Source organism: Ostrea edulis, chromosome 2 (assembly GCF_947568905.1).
Source record: "Ostrea edulis chromosome 2, xbOstEdul1.1, whole genome shotgun sequence".
NCBI lineage: Eukaryota > Metazoa > Mollusca > Bivalvia > Ostreida > Ostreidae > Ostrea > Ostrea edulis.
Window position 1 is genome coordinate 71,201,046 of NC_079165.1, and position 16,361 is coordinate 71,217,406.

The following is a 16,361-nucleotide window of genomic DNA, read 5'->3' on the forward strand; positions in this document are numbered from 1 at the left end:
ATGATCATGTATGGCCATAGATTCTCCCTGTGTCTAGTGCCAAAATGTAAGCAAATTTAATTAATTTATAGGTATATATAAACCACATGACAATGTTTAAATATAATTATCTGCATCTTTTTCCAGTAATAATTTTACCTACTTTATCCAGAATACCATGTCTTCATAGGTTATTAACCTTATTAAGTGGCGGATTTGCCCACCCCCCCCCCCCCTAAAATTTTCAAACTGAAGATAAATCATGGTCCTTTCTTTGAAAAATTATAAATGAGTGAACAAATGTCTTCGTTTGTCGTGTGAATCACGGTTCTGCACATACCGTTTTAGAAATGACATTGATGCTTACCTTTTCTGATCCACAGGTTTTTATTTTGAACGTATTTCATTGATCCAGGGATTTTTGAAAGGGGGGGGGGTGTCTACCATTAATTTTAATTTTCAAAGAGGGGTCCCACCCTCAAAATGTGTTATGTTTACCTTTTTCTGGCAAGATTTTTTTTATGAAGGGGGGGGGGGGTCCGCCAAAGGGCAACTTTTCACGAAGCGCTATACAATATATGGCGTGAAGCGTCACAATCCATGCCCTCGTGTACAACGCAAATCTGGAACAAAGTCTGAGTTAGTTCATGTTACAAAGGGTACCCTGGGTGTACTGTAAGTAATAGGGACAGTTACCCAATCCCTTTTATGTAAATTACATTGTGCTTGACATTGAATATTTGTTTCTAATGCAGAAGATTGTGTTTAATTTTATAATATATATACATAAATATTTTCTATTTAACCCTATCACGAGAAGTTTTACTAACCTTTGTACTTATGTATGAAACAGTTTCCAGCCACAGAGAAAAAAAATTCTTAATTTTTTTTTTTTTTTAAGTCTTGTACATTTTTAGATACTTTATGAAATGTTTCTCATTTTACATTTAGGAACTGTCATATGATTCAAGTGGAAAGAACGGGATTGATGTTGGTCTCTTGGCTTGTTCCCCGGTCTCTGTTATCACTGTGCTGTATACAATAAGTATACAGTATTTTGATAGTACTCAAATTCAATATCTAAACCAGTCTGCTTTTCTAGCGACAAGCTATTCAAAGTATAGTGAAATATGTAAAATCAATGGTGTTTATACAGGTCCTGGTTTTACAGTTGAAAAATCCGTCAAGAAATAACGCATTTATATCGTCATTGCACATTGAAATGTTAACAATCATGTATGCTGTATGCCCGAGAGGGCCCTAATTTGGAAATAAATCATATTCTATTCTATACGGGCCACCCGTATGATTGTGATAATTGATATGACCCCACACCACCAACCCCCCCCCCCCCCCCCCCAATATATTGTCTTTTATCTACAACTTTTACATTCTGTGGGTTACGTTATAGAGACGTAACTATAAGAACAGAATTTCTGTCCTAACCACACCGGTCAAAGGGTTAAAGGATGTCCTTACTTTGCACGCTTTACCATCTCTCTCTCTCTCTCTCTCTCTCTCTCTCTCTCTCTCAACATTCCAACATTTGAATAAGGGCGTTTCATAGTTCAGTAATTCATTAAAGGAACACACACTTAAAAAGAATGACTGCAATTTAATTTGTGTATACCTATTAAAATTCTCACACGTCGTGATTTCATTCAGAAGTTGAAAAACAATACCTCGAGTATGGCGCGTTTGTGGAGAAAACATTTCGCGAAAATTTCATTAAAAATCCTGGCACCAAATTACATTTGTAGTGTGAAACTTTTACCAAGGAAGAACAAGGTCCACATACATAGGGTTGTGAGTTTTAAAAAAAAAAATAGACAGGAAAAGATGAGCACTTACATGTTGTATCAGTATAAAGATTTTCCGAAAGAGCACGGCAAATTCAAAATAATCTAATATGACTACGACGTAATTTCAAAATTAATTTGTATATTGTCACGTCTTAAAGTACGATGTACGTAAGTATAACGATTTTGTCAATCTTTCATTCAAAATGTGGTGCTATTCAAACTTTTGTGTAGAACACAACCTGCGATCTAAAGGATTTGACAGATTCAAGAGCTGTGCTCATATAAAAAAAAATTTACAAATTGAAATCGATCCATGTTCTTCTATAAATGATCCTGTAGTGATCCGGGTTAGAATAGGTCCTCGGTGTCTCTTGCTTGTCGTAAGATGCGACTAAATGGGCCGGACCTTCGGATGAAATCGCAAAAAACCGAGGCCCTGTGTCACAGTAAGTGTGACACGTTAATTAAAGACACCCCCCCCCCCCTGCTCAAAGGCCATAAGCGCCGAGCATAGGCCTAAATTTTGCAGGCCCTTCACCGGCAATAATGACGTCTCCATATGGGTGAAAAATTCTCGAGAGGGACGTTAAACAATATTCAATCAATCAATTATAAAACCATAGTGCATTACATTATCATATTCAATCCCCTGACGTTTACACAATCAATCTTCTATAATCTTGTAATAAATTTACGATATGGAAATTTCACTCCAGTAATACGCCATTTCCTTATTGGGGGACACTTGTGCAATTTAATCGTGTGATTTTATGGTATCTTTTTCATGAAAGTTGAGCTTAAAATGGATTATTTCATATAGAATATATAGGGAAAATTACAATCTAATTAAAATCAGATCCTAGGATACGCTCACAATCGCTATAACATACTTACGCAGAGTATACGGCGCGGATCTAAGAAGTCTGATTTTAATTTGATTGGGGAAATTACATTTGTTTTTGATAACCATGGCAGTACATGATGACATCGAATCATAACTACATAAAAGCAAAATAGACAGTAACGAGTTATACATAGAAATACGACCGTAATTGCCCTTCGTATGCCATTTTCATGACTACCTTTTGCTTCAATGAGTTATTTCCAATATATATTTCATTTCTGTTGCAGTGGCATTTAAAAGTGCGAGAGTTTAGCGGTTTAAAGACACTTGAAATGGACATCCGTTAATATAACAAACGCACGATGGTGAGCAGAGAACCCAGTAACATCGAGCTAAATGTCGACCTTGACAACTGCGGCATCTGTCTGGGCGAGTTTAAAAAACCCAAGATATTGCCTTGCTTCCATACATTCTGCATGGGTTGTCTGAAGTCGTACGTGGACAAAACTGAACGTAGTGGACGATTTACTTGCCCTCTGTGTTTGATTGAGACTGACCTACCTCCAGGAGGCGTCGAACATTTCCAGACCAATTTTTATATAAAAGCCGAACAAGCAAAAACCCTTGCCTTGCTGAACTCGAGATGTGACGTCTGCGATGTCGATATTCCAAGCAAGGCCGAAAAGAGATGTCTAGAATGCGACCAAAATCTATGTATGAATTGCAGCAAAACACACTTGAAAATGACGTCATCAAAAGAACACCATCTGATGACTGTCAACTTCCCAGAAAAGCCACTCACACCATCAGTCATTGCCAAAGTCTTCTGCGACAAACACAAAACCGAGGAACTTACGTTTTATTGCAGAGTCTGTGATCTTCCAATATGCATGAGATGTAAAGTTACAACTCATGAAAACCACTCAACTAATGATCTCTCTGATGTTGCATCCGAAACAAGACAATTTTTGAGCTCTAAATTGTCTGACGCCAAAAGCTATCTTCCATCTCTGCATGAACAGCTGAACGAAATTAACCAATACGAAGACCATCTGACGCAATCGAAGAAAAAAATTGTGAAAGCCATTGGTGAGAGAGCATCGGACCTGCATTCAAGAATCGACAAAATATCCAGTTCGATGATGAATGACATTGAAGCAGAATTCCGAGTCGAAATGTCAAGAGTGGACTCTCAAAGACTAGCGCTTGGAAATGCCGGAAAAGCACTGTCCTCCCAGTTCCATGCTGCAAACCAAGTTGTTAATTTCGGGTCAGATGCAGAGATTGCAAGAAATAAACAGATGCTCTCTAACCGTCTTGAAAAGCTTACCAAAAAATCAGAGGACCGCATCATCACAAAACTGGATCTTGCCTTTTCCCCAAGTAGCACTCTGGAAGAAAATATAGAAGACTTATTTGGAAGTTTGTCCACCGATAGACCGCCAGTGGATGACATAAAAGTAAGAAAACTTGCAAGAGCAATGTACAAGACGTAGCATAATTTCTTTTTATAAATATTACTTGTTAACAATTACATTACAATGTATGAATTGTATTTTACACACTGCTATATCCTATCAATCTTGCAAATAGATAGAACTTTTCTTCTAGGTGAAGGAAGTATCTGTCTTTCAAGTGGACGACACCTTCAAAGTAGTAAGTTCCATCTGTCCAAAAGGAGATGGAGAGGCATGGATAACTTCTGGTTGGAAGCCCGAAATCCACCTCTTCAACGTTCACGGAACTAAACTGAAAACTCAGAATGCAGGACGAAACATCGACACGATTGTACTGAACAAAGATGGATCCATGATAGTTTCCTGTAGCGACCAGCGCCAGATTCTCAAAGGGAGGAATGGTCTCGATTTCTCCGTAATAGCTACCGTTGCCATGCATCCTCGAGGTGTCACAGTCAACAGCAGTGGCGAGGTTTTCCTTTGCGCTGGACAGTCTCTGGCTTTCCAGGACTACAAAGATGGGCACAGGAACAAAGTCCTTCGCTACTCCATGGACGGTAGTCTTATTGGCGAATTCCGCGATCCTTCCAGTGAATTCCTCTACCCTCTCAGAGTAGTGTGTAACATCACCGGTGACGTAGTCGTTTCCGACTGCCAAAAACGCCGAGTCACCATTCATCGTCAGGACGGTCATATAAAATTTTCCTACACAGGAACGGAAACAGCCAACTTACGAAGTCCCTTTGAACCAAGAGGTGTCGCCTGCGATTCCCGCGGTTACATTTACGTTACCGACAATGCCAATGACGCCGTACATCTTCTGGATCATACGGGAAAATTCGTTCGTCTACTTTTTACGGCAAAGGATGAAATATATGGCCCATACTCTGTTGCCATGGATTCCAAAAATAATTTGTGGATTGGATGTCGAGACGCAACTGTTAAGGTTTTCCAATGCACCCATTTTTGACTTTTGAAATTTTTGATTTACAATAAAGTGAAGTGCGGTTTGTCATTTAATTGGGAAAGGGAGAATATAGTGTTTAATGGGTGTTAACAGTATAGATAATGTATATTTTGTGTTTTGCAGTATTATGATGTGGCGTATATTGTATATTTGTTCTCGTGTTATACATGTTCTCGTGTCTTTCAGATTTTGATTAAACTGTACAGTATTCTAGTACAAACCAACATATTGTATTTTGTGCTTAGCTACATTTCACATTCATTGGCTTATCATCGTCCATTAAATACAATGAAAAAGTATAAATGCATCTAATTAATGAAAGTGTTTCTTATAGAGCATTTATATCTCATGGGAAACTTAAAAAGCAAACCATACATAAAAATCTAAACCTTAGCAGACTAGACTGCAGAAATGTATTTGGTAAACGTCCAAGTAGAGAACAAAACATGCAAGGTTTTAGGCTTATAGGAAACAAGTGTTGTGATATCTTCTGTGACTTCGTTTGAAATCTTAAATGACTTTAGAATCATTGTGCCTTTAATGAACGTGTTTGTCCACCTGCAACACTTCACATTTGTGTATTCCTAACCCAACAAAAGCAGGCGAAATGAAATCTGCACATGACATAGATCAATAGAAAATATCTTGCACAGTGTAAAGGGAACGTTTACAAATCCTCAGAAAATGGCGTCCTCCACTTTTGTTAGAGAAACAACGGAGCGGTGTGGAATCTGCACCAAAGGTTTCAAAGAACCAAGGATGCTGCCATGCTTTGATAGTTTTTGTTATGATTGTTTAGCAATATATATTGACGAAAACAAACAAAATGGAATATTTCAGTGTCCACTCTGCAGTGAGCGGATATCTATACCCACAAATGGTATTAAAGGCTTTGAGCCCAACTTCCACCTGACGGCAAGCCAATTAGTCTCAACTGTGTTTCAGAGGCCCAACTGCGAAATATGTGAAGATATTCAACCTGCTGTTAACCGTTGCGTTGAATGTGAACAAAATCTGTGTGAAAAATGTAGCAAAATTCATTTAAAAATCAAATCGACTCATAATCATCATCTGGCATGTATGACCGACCCTGAAGGTAGGGTTTATCTGACGTCGAAGGCATTTTGCTCAAAACATCAACACGAAGAAATGAGTTTCTACTGCATTGATTGCAATATGGCCACATGTATTCGTTGTCGGTTGACGTCACACAATGGTCATAATACATCCGATCTTTCCGATGTCGCAACACAAACACGAGATAGATTGATGGACCTCATAAATCATGCCGAAGTAAGTTTAGCCAGCTTAAAGGAACAACAGAATGAATTTTCCGCTTATAAGTTAGAAGTGAAAAGGGTAAAGTTTGACACCACTAACAGCATAATGCACCAATCTGAAAATATTCACAAGCTTGTTGATAAAGTGTGTCAAAAACTTGTAACATTTGTAGAGGAAGAGGTTTATATGGAGGATGCACATGTTGACAAGCAGTTGGTGAAAATGGACAAAACCATCGCTTCGTACCAATCGCGTCTGAGAGTTGCCAGTCAGATCGTCGAATGTGGATCAGACACTGAAATTGTGCACACAGATGAAGCACTAACGACTCGTCTGAAGAATATTACATTGCGATCCAACCCCATGGTTCGTCCAAACAAATTGGACGTTGGGTATATTCCAAGTATTCTAGCTGAAGAAGATTTGGAGGGATTGTTTGGAATATTGACAAGTCGTGTTGAAAGTCCAAGATACATATCTCTATTGGAGGTTATTTCCTTTCGCGTGGACGATGCAGATGATATTATCAACTCCATTTGTCCAATCCAAAATGGAGAGGCTTGGGTGACGTATGGTTGGACTTCGACCTTATACAAGGTTAATAGGGCAGGGGAGAGAATCAAATCCTTCTCTCTTGGGAGTGATATAGACTTTATCACAAAAGACAAGTTAGGGAATATTTATGTTAGTTGCCGAAATGAGAAATGCATACGAAAGCTGAACGCTGAAATGAATATTACAGAAACTGTAAAGCTGGATCATGGCTTTCCGCGAGGAATTACAATAACTCCAATAGGTCAACTTGTTGTGTGCTGCCCCCAGTCGAAAACCTATTTTGACTACGTCACCTCTCACGTTAACACTGTTTCTGTTCTATCATACGACGGCGACAAGGTCACAGTATTTGGGGGAAATGGAGACATGTTTCTGTATCCAATACGCGTTGCAATTAATGACAGTGGGGATTTTATTGTCGCTGACAATTTGAGCCATAGTGTGATCATATTCAATAGCGCTGGAAAAATAAACGCTATCTATTGCGGTCAGCAAGGATCTACAGATGATTTCACCACACGGCCTAGCTGTACGCCAAGCGAAGACCTTTCAACACTGTCTAACGTCGATAATTCCAGATCCGGGAACATCATGACACCACGACATAGCCACGTGATAAGAACTGCTACATCTGAAAGCAAAGAACCTGGACTTGGATCACAGAGATCAAAATCATCTCCGATACGCCCTTTTGATCCACGTGGCATAACATGTGACAGTGTTGGTCATGTGATTGTTACCGATTATACCAATAATTCTATTCATTTGCTAGATCACGCGGGTCGTTTTCTTCAACTATTGCTTACAGAAACGGATGGGATTTTTGCACCCACGTCAGTCGCTATTGACGATGATGGATTTTTGTGGATAGGGGGTGGGAATGCTACTATAAAAGTTTACAGTTATATAAAATCATCGTAAGTTTGTCAAAGAAAAATAAATCTTTTATGACTTGCTTGATTTCAGCAAGGATCATAGGCTTTTTTGGAGTTTCCAACTATATCCCGCTATGTCATATTTTCACAATTCCCTATCAATTTATAGGTGTTGCATGGCTTCCTATTTCTCCCTTGGGCATGAAGATTTCTTTCAAGGGAATTCCTGGTGATGTTGGTTCGGATATATATATATATATATATATATATATATATATATATATATATATATATATCTTACCGCAAGGTGTGATTTTGCTGGATCCAGTAAGTGTTCTGCCAAGCCCCTGTGTTTGCTCGCGAAAATATTAACTGCAGTGAAAGAAAAACTTTGAACAGCTGTATTGTGCCACAACATATAAGTGGTGTAAATCAAATGTGGATTCTAAAAAAACAATCTGATTAAAATCAGCTCCTCGATCCGCTCCCTTATTTCTTTTGATTTGTCGCTACTCGAGGTAGCGACAAATCAAAAGAAATAAAGGAGCGGATCGAGGAGCAGGAGCGGATCGAGGAGCTGATTTTAATCAGATTGCTAAAAAAATGAATCGAACTTTTATTTAAATTTGAAATCACAAAACTTTTATCAAATCACCATCAAAACAACCTTTCAACCATTCCATTCCTCACGATATATTAAAAACTAGATTTTCTGAATTCGCAGACAGTGGCTTTTTCAATAGAAATGGAAAAAAGGAAATATTTAGTGATCAGTCATTCAAAAACTTACCTTGTTAAACACCTCTCTGATTATACGCAAAAGTACTCTGAAGTTGATATTAAAAAGATGCTGGAGTTCCTCATTGATAACATCTCCGTAGCCTTTGGTGATAAGGTCTTTCAACAGTCTGTTGCATGCGGAAGGCCGGGGTTTGAATCCCGGCCTCGACAGACCTAAGTCGTTAAAACAGGTAGTGACAGTTCCATCGCCAAACGCTCGGCTTCAGGTGTGAATGTCATGGGTCCTCGGAGATGACCTTAAAAGCGAATGTCCTGTGTCACAGTAGGTGTGGCACGCTAAAGAACCCTCACTGCTCACTGGCCATATGCGCTGAGCAAAGGCCAAAATTTGAAGCCCTTCACCGGTCTTGGTGACGTCTCCATATGTGTGAAAATTTTTCGAAAGAAATGCAATTTCCATAGGCATGAATTGTGCTCTTTTATCAACTGACCTGTTTTATATTCTTGTAAGGCAGAATTTACTCAAAAACTTCTACATGGAAAAAAAAAATCTCTTGCTGTGGCTCTCAACTTGACATTTAGATCTGTCGACATTTTTTTTTTTTTTTTTAATTTTTATTAATTATTTTTTCGCTCTTTTGGAAATATTTCGCTATTTCACGATGGTTAGATAAATGAAACATATTTGATATTAAGTTTTTCTGATGGCCCAGTAAGCCTCTTTGTTACTAATAAGGGAAACGATCGTTTGCGTACCATTCATTCATATGTCGATTCGATATATCCCAGTCCACTTGAAATAAGACATCACAGCATCTTCCACACCTGCTTCATACTTAGATATTTTATTAAACATAGGTGTTAACGGCAAACTAACAACTCAACTTTATGACAAACGGGATGAATTCAGCTTCTCCATCGTCAGTTTTCCATATTAATTTATGTAGCAATATTCCATTATCACCTGCATTTGGTGCTTATGTAGTCTCTCAACTGATTGGATACACAAGAGCTTGTTCTGCTTATATCTAGGCAGGCTACTGACAAATAAATTGATGTTTCAGGGGTTTCAACGGTCTATTTTCAAGTCAGCATTTTGCGAATTCTATGGTCGTTATATCAAATCAATCAGTTCCCAACTGTTAAAATAGATATACTATATTTATCAAGATTCATAGCCTCATGGTTCACATCTGCAATGTATTCATGAGGAAATGGCTATCATATACGATTGTCATAAAAGCCATTAATGTCTATGTTCTGACAGCAAAACATCGAAATACGTGAAAGATTGTGGTGTCTTTTATTTCAAGTTCACTAGGATATATCAAATCAACATACAAACGAAAATGAATAGTTAACAGATAAATGAATAGTTAATAGATAAATGAATAGTTAATAGATAAAATGTCATCGATGTATCTAAATGTCCAGATGATACACAAACCAAGTAAACGGTCATCAGGAAGTAGCGAGACATACGAAATGCTTAGTTATGCATAACAACTAGAATATTGCTGACAAAATGGCTTTTTTTTTTTTTTTTATATTTTCTCTGTAGTAATACATCTATTACAACAATATCTTCTACAGTTATATCTTTGAAAAGAGGTCACATTTATTATGCTGTAAACTGATACTGAAATACATCAAGAAATATATATCTGTCTCAATGATAAATCTATGAAGAAATAATCTGCATGTATATGCCAAGATCCTGGATAGCGAAGATATATGTACATGATGCAAATTTACTCAGTGCGATGTATATCTGCTTATATCACAAAATCAACAATGTGTCTACTCTCTACCAACCTAGAGGAAAATATATAATAAAAAGTTCATCAATAATTTGGCACAAATCAAAACATATATATATATATATATATATATATATATACATACATACATATATATTTCGATATACGAATCAGAACAAGTATATACATATATATATATATATATATATATATATATTATATCTATAGATAGGAATCGTGCTCTTGCAGTTTATATTTTGTATCACAAAGAATTTCAGACCTAAAAAACGACCGGTATATCAAATGTCATGCACATTACTACATGTACATATTGTATATGCAAAAAATAGGAATGTTTAAAAATATACACATGGGTACTGACTAACAACTAGTAACCCATTAATTAATTTCTGGTAATGAAGATGTACAAAATCATCCTGCAACCGTAATTTTGAGATGACATGTTTTTTGTTTCTACAAAAACAATTGCAGAAATACATGTATGATTGTACATATTTCTTCAATACTTGCAGTTGATATCTATGTCCAATGAGCATATCATTTATAAAAAATAATCATATAAAAGGAAGCATATACTATTATACTGTCTAAAAGATCTAAAACACACAAAAGTAAATTTCAATTAAAATATAACTACTGCTCATTGTGGTTAGATTTAGGTGCAGCATTTATTTTATCGATTGGTGTGCCCCGATTGAACATGATTTTCTCCAGACCCAGCATTGGAGCCTCAAAGGCAAGGGACAGCACAAAGGCAGCCATGTATGTGAACACCATCAGCGCTGTGAAGACAACAGCCTGTAGAAATCAAACAAACATCTATAAATATCAACAGAAAAATTGTCAACAAATATTTCTTTTTTACTAGACTTTCCTCTCTTTTTTTTAGGAATTTCATACTTTAGTTGAATTAATCCGTAAATACAATTAGCTACTGAACTTGTGAGACACATACAAGTCAATTAGCAACACATACATCCCTATTCATTTTTCTATGGATTTTGTCATACTATTGCCAAATGTAAATGAAATAAGATACAATTTAATAATCTCTCTCTCTCTGTCAACACCAACACTGGAAATTGTCCCAGGCCTCCTCAGGATAGATGTTTTGAATTACAGGTGACAAAAAAATAATAAACAAGATCAATGCTTATACTGTAAATTACCCCCATGCAAAATACATCAGTAATCTAAACAAGAATCAACAGTTTCCTTTCAACACAAACACTTTCTCTAATATCTGAAAGTATCAGTACAATGTTAGTTCCAGGATGGGTTTTTTTAATATCAAATTGAAAAAAGATTCCGCTCAAAACAAGCATTCAGCAAGTACTGCAATACACATCCCCTACTGGTCCCAAGTCTGTGTAATATTCTGTGTGCAGCCCCTTGAAATTTCAATTGTATTGCTTTTTGAATTTTTTAAAAAATGTTTTATTCAAATATTCAAAACATGTCAAGGATCATCTGCAAACAAAGATGTCTTTATTGTCAATCAAGCAACTCTACATAATATGCATCCTCAAACAGAGTGCAGACAAGTCGTCTCCTTCAGCTCCGCCCATAGCGGATTAATAAGTATAACTTCAGAAGCAAGATAGTTACTCTGAAAATATACTTGGCATCAACACAATAGGGAACATGAACACCAAATTTGTTCATCCTAGTCTTATAAGTTTTTCCTTCATGGCCTTCACCTTTGAGAAATAAGAGGAATCTTGCTCTCACTGCTGGCAACACATGTACCAGGTTTGAATATTCTATCATTATTAGTACTTTTTTATTCTATTTACTAGGTGCTGATGGATGGACAGACAGATAACAGACAGGCCACAGGAAATTACATCACTAGGGTTCGAATTTACTATTAAATTACTCTTTAATAGCTAATAGTTAGTCAATTCAAACCCAAGTGATATAATTGCCTGACACATGCAGGCACACAAAAACACTTCTCTACACGATTTCATAATACAATCCATCAGACGTCTATGATGACTGAATATGTGTATTAAGTTCGATTATCCTAGTCCTCATAATACCGTTTCTATCATGTTTTGGGTCTACAAAATTACCTTTGTAAGTTTGACCTTAACCTTTGACTTAAAAAACAATAGGTTTCTTCCTATTGTCATTGGAAACATGTGTACCAAGTTTGATAATCCTAGCCATAAACAATGTTTTACCAGACCCTTTGTTTTATGACCTTGAACAACAATTGGTGTCTTCCTCTATTTATTGGGCACATATTTACCAAGTTTCAAGATCCAAGATTTCAAGTACCGTTTTTACCTGATCCACAAGGTGCTGAATGGCAGATACAGGCATGGCGTGTACTACACCATACTATAATACCAGAACAAGAGACCCATGGGCCACATCGCTCACCTTAGTCACCTTGGCTCATATTTAAAGATTTTTCCTATATATTCTCATGTAAAACTTTGATCCCTCTTGTGGCCCCAACCTACTCCCGGGGACCATGATTTTTTCAAAATTGGAATGTGGACTATGTCAGGAAGCTTTCATGTGGATGTAAACTTTTCTGGCTCAGCGATTTTCCAGAAGAAGATTTTTAATATATTTATATGTAAAACTTTGATCCCCTATTGTGACCCCATCCAACCCCTGGGGACCATGCTTTTAATAAAGTTGAATCTGCACTATGTCAGGAAGCTTTCACGTAAATTTCAGCTTTTCTGGCTCAGTGGTTCTTGAGAAGATTTTAAAAGATTTTTCCTATATATTTGTATGTAAAACTTTGATCCCCTATTGTGGCGCCATCCAACCCCCGGGGTCCATGATTTTAGCAATCTTGAATCTGCACTATGTCCGGAAGCTTTCATGTAAATTTCAGCTTTTCTGGCCCTGTGGTTCTTAAGAAGAAGATTTTTAAATGACCCCACCCTATTTTTGCATTTTTATGATTATCTCCCCTTTGAATGGGACATGGCCCTTTATTTGAACAAACTTGAAAGTCCTTCACTCAAGGATGCTTTGTGGCAAGCTTGGTTGAAATTGGCCAGGTGGTTCTTGAGAAGAAGTTGAAAATACAAGAGGCCCATGGGCCACATCGCTCAACTGAGTCACCTTGGCTAATATTTAAATATTTTCCCTATATATTCGTATGTAAAACTTTTATCCCCATTGTGACCCCAACCTATTCCCGGGGGCCATGATTTTTTCAAAATTGAATCTGGACTAGGTCAGGAAGCTTTCATGTGAATGTAAACTTTTCTAGCCCAGTGATTTTTCAGAAGATTTTTAATGATTTTCCCTATATATTTGTATGTAAAAATTTATCCCCTAGCGCCTCATCTTACCCTGGGGGCCATGATTCTAACAAACTTGAATCTGCACTATGTCAGGAAGTTTTCATGTAAATTTCAAATTTCCTGGCCCAGTAGTTTTTGAAAAGAAATTTTTTAAAGATTTTCCCTATATATTTGTATGTAAAACTTTGATCCCCTATTGTGGCGCCATCCAACCCCCGGGCACCACGATTTTAACAAAATTGAATCTGCACTATGTCCGGAAGCTTTCATGTAAATTTCAGCTTTTCTGACCCAGTGATTCTTAAGAAGAAGATTTTTAAATGACCCCACCCTATTTTTGCATTTTTGTGATTATCTCCCCTTTGAAAGGGACATGGCCCATTATTTGAACAAACTTGAAAGCCCTTCACCCAAGGATGTTTTGTGGCAAGTTTGGTTGAAATTGGCCCTGTGGTTCTTGAGAAGAAGTTGAAAATATAAAATGTTTACAGACGGACAGACAGATAAATGTGATCAGAAAAGCTCACTTGAGCCTTCGGCTCAGGTGAGTTATAAAGGAAAATAAATGATCATGTAGTTTATGATATATGATGGAGCACATGTTCATTACTCTAAACTTGATACTCTAAAGGGTTGATAGATTAAACTATATGTGCCATATTAAACAGTATTTTTCTCCTTGTATATATGCTTGACCAGTGGTCAAATCTAGTCAAACTTTTAAGCCACCCTATCCTGATGGCTAGGGGATAATGCATACCACGGTAAGGTCATCAATGTACAGTGGAGTTCTGAGACTGTAGTAGTATCCGTATATAAGGATCGGATGTACAAGGTATGCAAAGTATGTCAGGCGTGCTAGGGGTGTGAAGAAACTCCAGGACAGCAATGTGTTGATAAATCCTGAAAAGAGAAAACAGTTTTGTTTCTTTATTACTTTTTCTGACTTGCTGTGCACAGACTTAATTTCTGACTAGATTTGTTACATTAGATGAAGCATTGAAACTACAACCACATCAAAGCTTAATGCCGAAGTTTGAACTGTTGTTATCAATACATATTATGATCAAGCTTTTGAAAAGAGGATCAAAAGTAAAAGTCGCAAGTTGAAAATAAGGTTCATTGTCCTTGAAAAGTTTGACAAGGCAAAGTTATTCTTAAACCTAGTCAGTGGTCAAGTGTGTTGCAAATTTATGAATTTCTTGCTGTTACATAAAAAGTTATGAACAGTAGACATAGAGTGTGACACTCACATTTGGAGAGACAATAAGATATACAGTAAAACTCGAATATAGCGAACACGGATATAGCGAAATTACTGTATATCACTGATCAGGAGATTGTGAAGTTCTTCCGTTCCATGCTTATTCTGTATTTTAGTCACTATTGTGTAAATTTTGAAGTTCTTCTGTTCCATGCTTATATTCTGTATTGTAGTCACTATTGTGTAAATTTTGAAGTTCTTCTGTTCCATGCTTATATTCTGTATTTTAGTCACTATTGTGTAAATTTTGACGTTCTTTCGTTCCATGCTTATATTCTGTATTTTAGTCACTATTGTGTAAATTTTGAAGTTCTTCTGTTCCATGCTTATATTCTGTATTTTAGTCACTATTGTGTAAATTTTGAAGTTCTTCTGTTCCATGCTTATATTCTGTATTTTAGTCACTATTGTGTAAATTTTGACGTTCTTTCGTTCCATGCTTATATTCTGTATTTTAGTCACTATTGTGTAAATTTTGAAGTTCTTCTGTTCCATGCTTATTCTGTATTGTAGTCACTATTGTGTAAATTGTTTATGCATCATCTTTTCAGATTTCTGGTTTATTGTTGTGTCACCTATAAAAATGGACTTTGATTCTACTCAAGTACCGGATTTGAGGAAATGTTTGCAAGAGAGGGGTGATTCTTGTTCCCTTTATTGTAAAATTCACCTGCAAAGGCTACGTACATGTATGATATGAATTTGGAGATCCTTTCTAAAAATGTTGATATCATTAACGGTAGCCTAAATGATAAAAGATTGAATTTTTGAAAATCAACAAAATGAAAAACTGGTCAAAGACATATCAACTACTGAAAGTTATGACATCATGATTCATCCTTACAAATATTGCCATTGGAATGAATGGCGACTTTGGTAAATCCAATAATGATGGCTATACGTAACATCTAGCAAATCACATTTCTGATCCTGAAGTCGGTCCAGTTCCTGAGACCTGATACAGGGTTTTCTTGTTTTATTAAATATTTATAAAATAATGTTTCCAGCTTAGTCTGTAAAAAACATCCCCATTTACAATAAACTCTTTTCATTACATTAACATACACTCATGAACATATGATGCCAAAAGTAATGTCAATTCTTATATTTTCACTTGGCCTAAATCTATATATTTCATTGAAATCCATCTTTTTGAAAAACTTTTGGCATTAAAACCAATATCGGTATGTGAGATGAAAGAACAAAATTGTCTGAATATTAGCTAAACTAGACGTAATCATGCCTTAAAAAATTGCCAAAGCATGTGACCTAGGTACATGTAAATCATAAAACACAACACGGAACAGAAGAACTCAAAATTACTTTTCACACATTGACAATACTCAAATCAAAAAGAAGTATATTCTCAATATCAGAAAATTAATGTTTATCAATTGATTTTAAATAAACAATGTACACATGCTTAGTGGCAATGGTAAATCATGCTTACAAGGAAAAAGAAACTCTTGAATCGATACACTATAATTATTGTGTGTGTGAGCGCTCGTGTGTGTGCCACTTCAGACTGATAGAAATT

At 36.4% G+C, this 16,361-nt stretch overlaps 3 protein-coding genes across 4 annotated transcripts in view; 2 read left to right on the forward strand and 1 right to left on the reverse strand.

Moving 5' to 3' along the window:
* Positions 1-2,912: 2,912 nt before the first annotated feature.
* On the forward strand, positions 2,913-5,275 carry LOC125680767 (tripartite motif-containing protein 3-like). The gene is made up of 2 exons (XM_048920532.2): positions 2,913-4,085; positions 4,237-5,275. Exons 1-2 carry the CDS (start codon positions 2,988-2,990, stop codon positions 5,050-5,052), a joined length of 1,914 nt encoding a protein of 637 aa, XP_048776489.2. The 5' UTR covers positions 2,913-2,987; the 3' UTR covers positions 5,053-5,275.
* A 446-nt stretch (positions 5,276-5,721) lies between these two features.
* Positions 5,722-7,857, forward strand: LOC125681208 (E3 ubiquitin-protein ligase TRIM71-like). Its single transcript, XM_048921190.1, has one exon. The coding sequence runs from the start codon at positions 5,734-5,736 to the stop codon at positions 7,804-7,806; it is 2,073 nt and encodes a 690-aa protein (XP_048777147.1). The 5' UTR covers positions 5,722-5,733; the 3' UTR covers positions 7,807-7,857.
* Positions 7,858-9,788: 1,931 nt separating this feature from the next.
* LOC125679519 (nose resistant to fluoxetine protein 6-like) overlaps positions 9,789-16,361 on the reverse strand; it is a 41,976-nt gene continuing 35,403 nt past the window's right edge. For both annotated transcript variants that reach the window (XM_048918794.2, XM_048918793.2), the window contains 2 exons: positions 14,321-14,463; positions 9,789-11,080 (listed from right to left, as the gene is read on the reverse strand). In XM_048918794.2, coding sequence (XP_048774751.1) covers positions 10,916-11,080; positions 14,321-14,463 — 308 coding nt within the window. In that variant the 3' untranslated portion in view covers positions 9,789-10,915. The remainder of the gene's footprint in view (positions 11,081-14,320; positions 14,464-16,361) is intronic.

Bases quoted from the DNA above. Each gene is read 5' to 3' on its own strand.
- LOC125681208 (XM_048921190.1), top strand. From the start codon at position 5,734: ATGGCGTCCTCCACTTTTGTTAGAGAAACAACGGAGCGGTGTGGAATC.
- LOC125680767 (XM_048920532.2), top strand. From the start codon at position 2,988: ATGGTGAGCAGAGAACCCAGTAACATCGAGCTAAATGTCGACCTTGAC. The intron at 4,086-4,236 runs GTAAGAAAACTT...CTTTTCTTCTAG, and splicing joins CGCCAGTGGATGACATAAAA to GTGAAGGAAGTATCTGTCTT.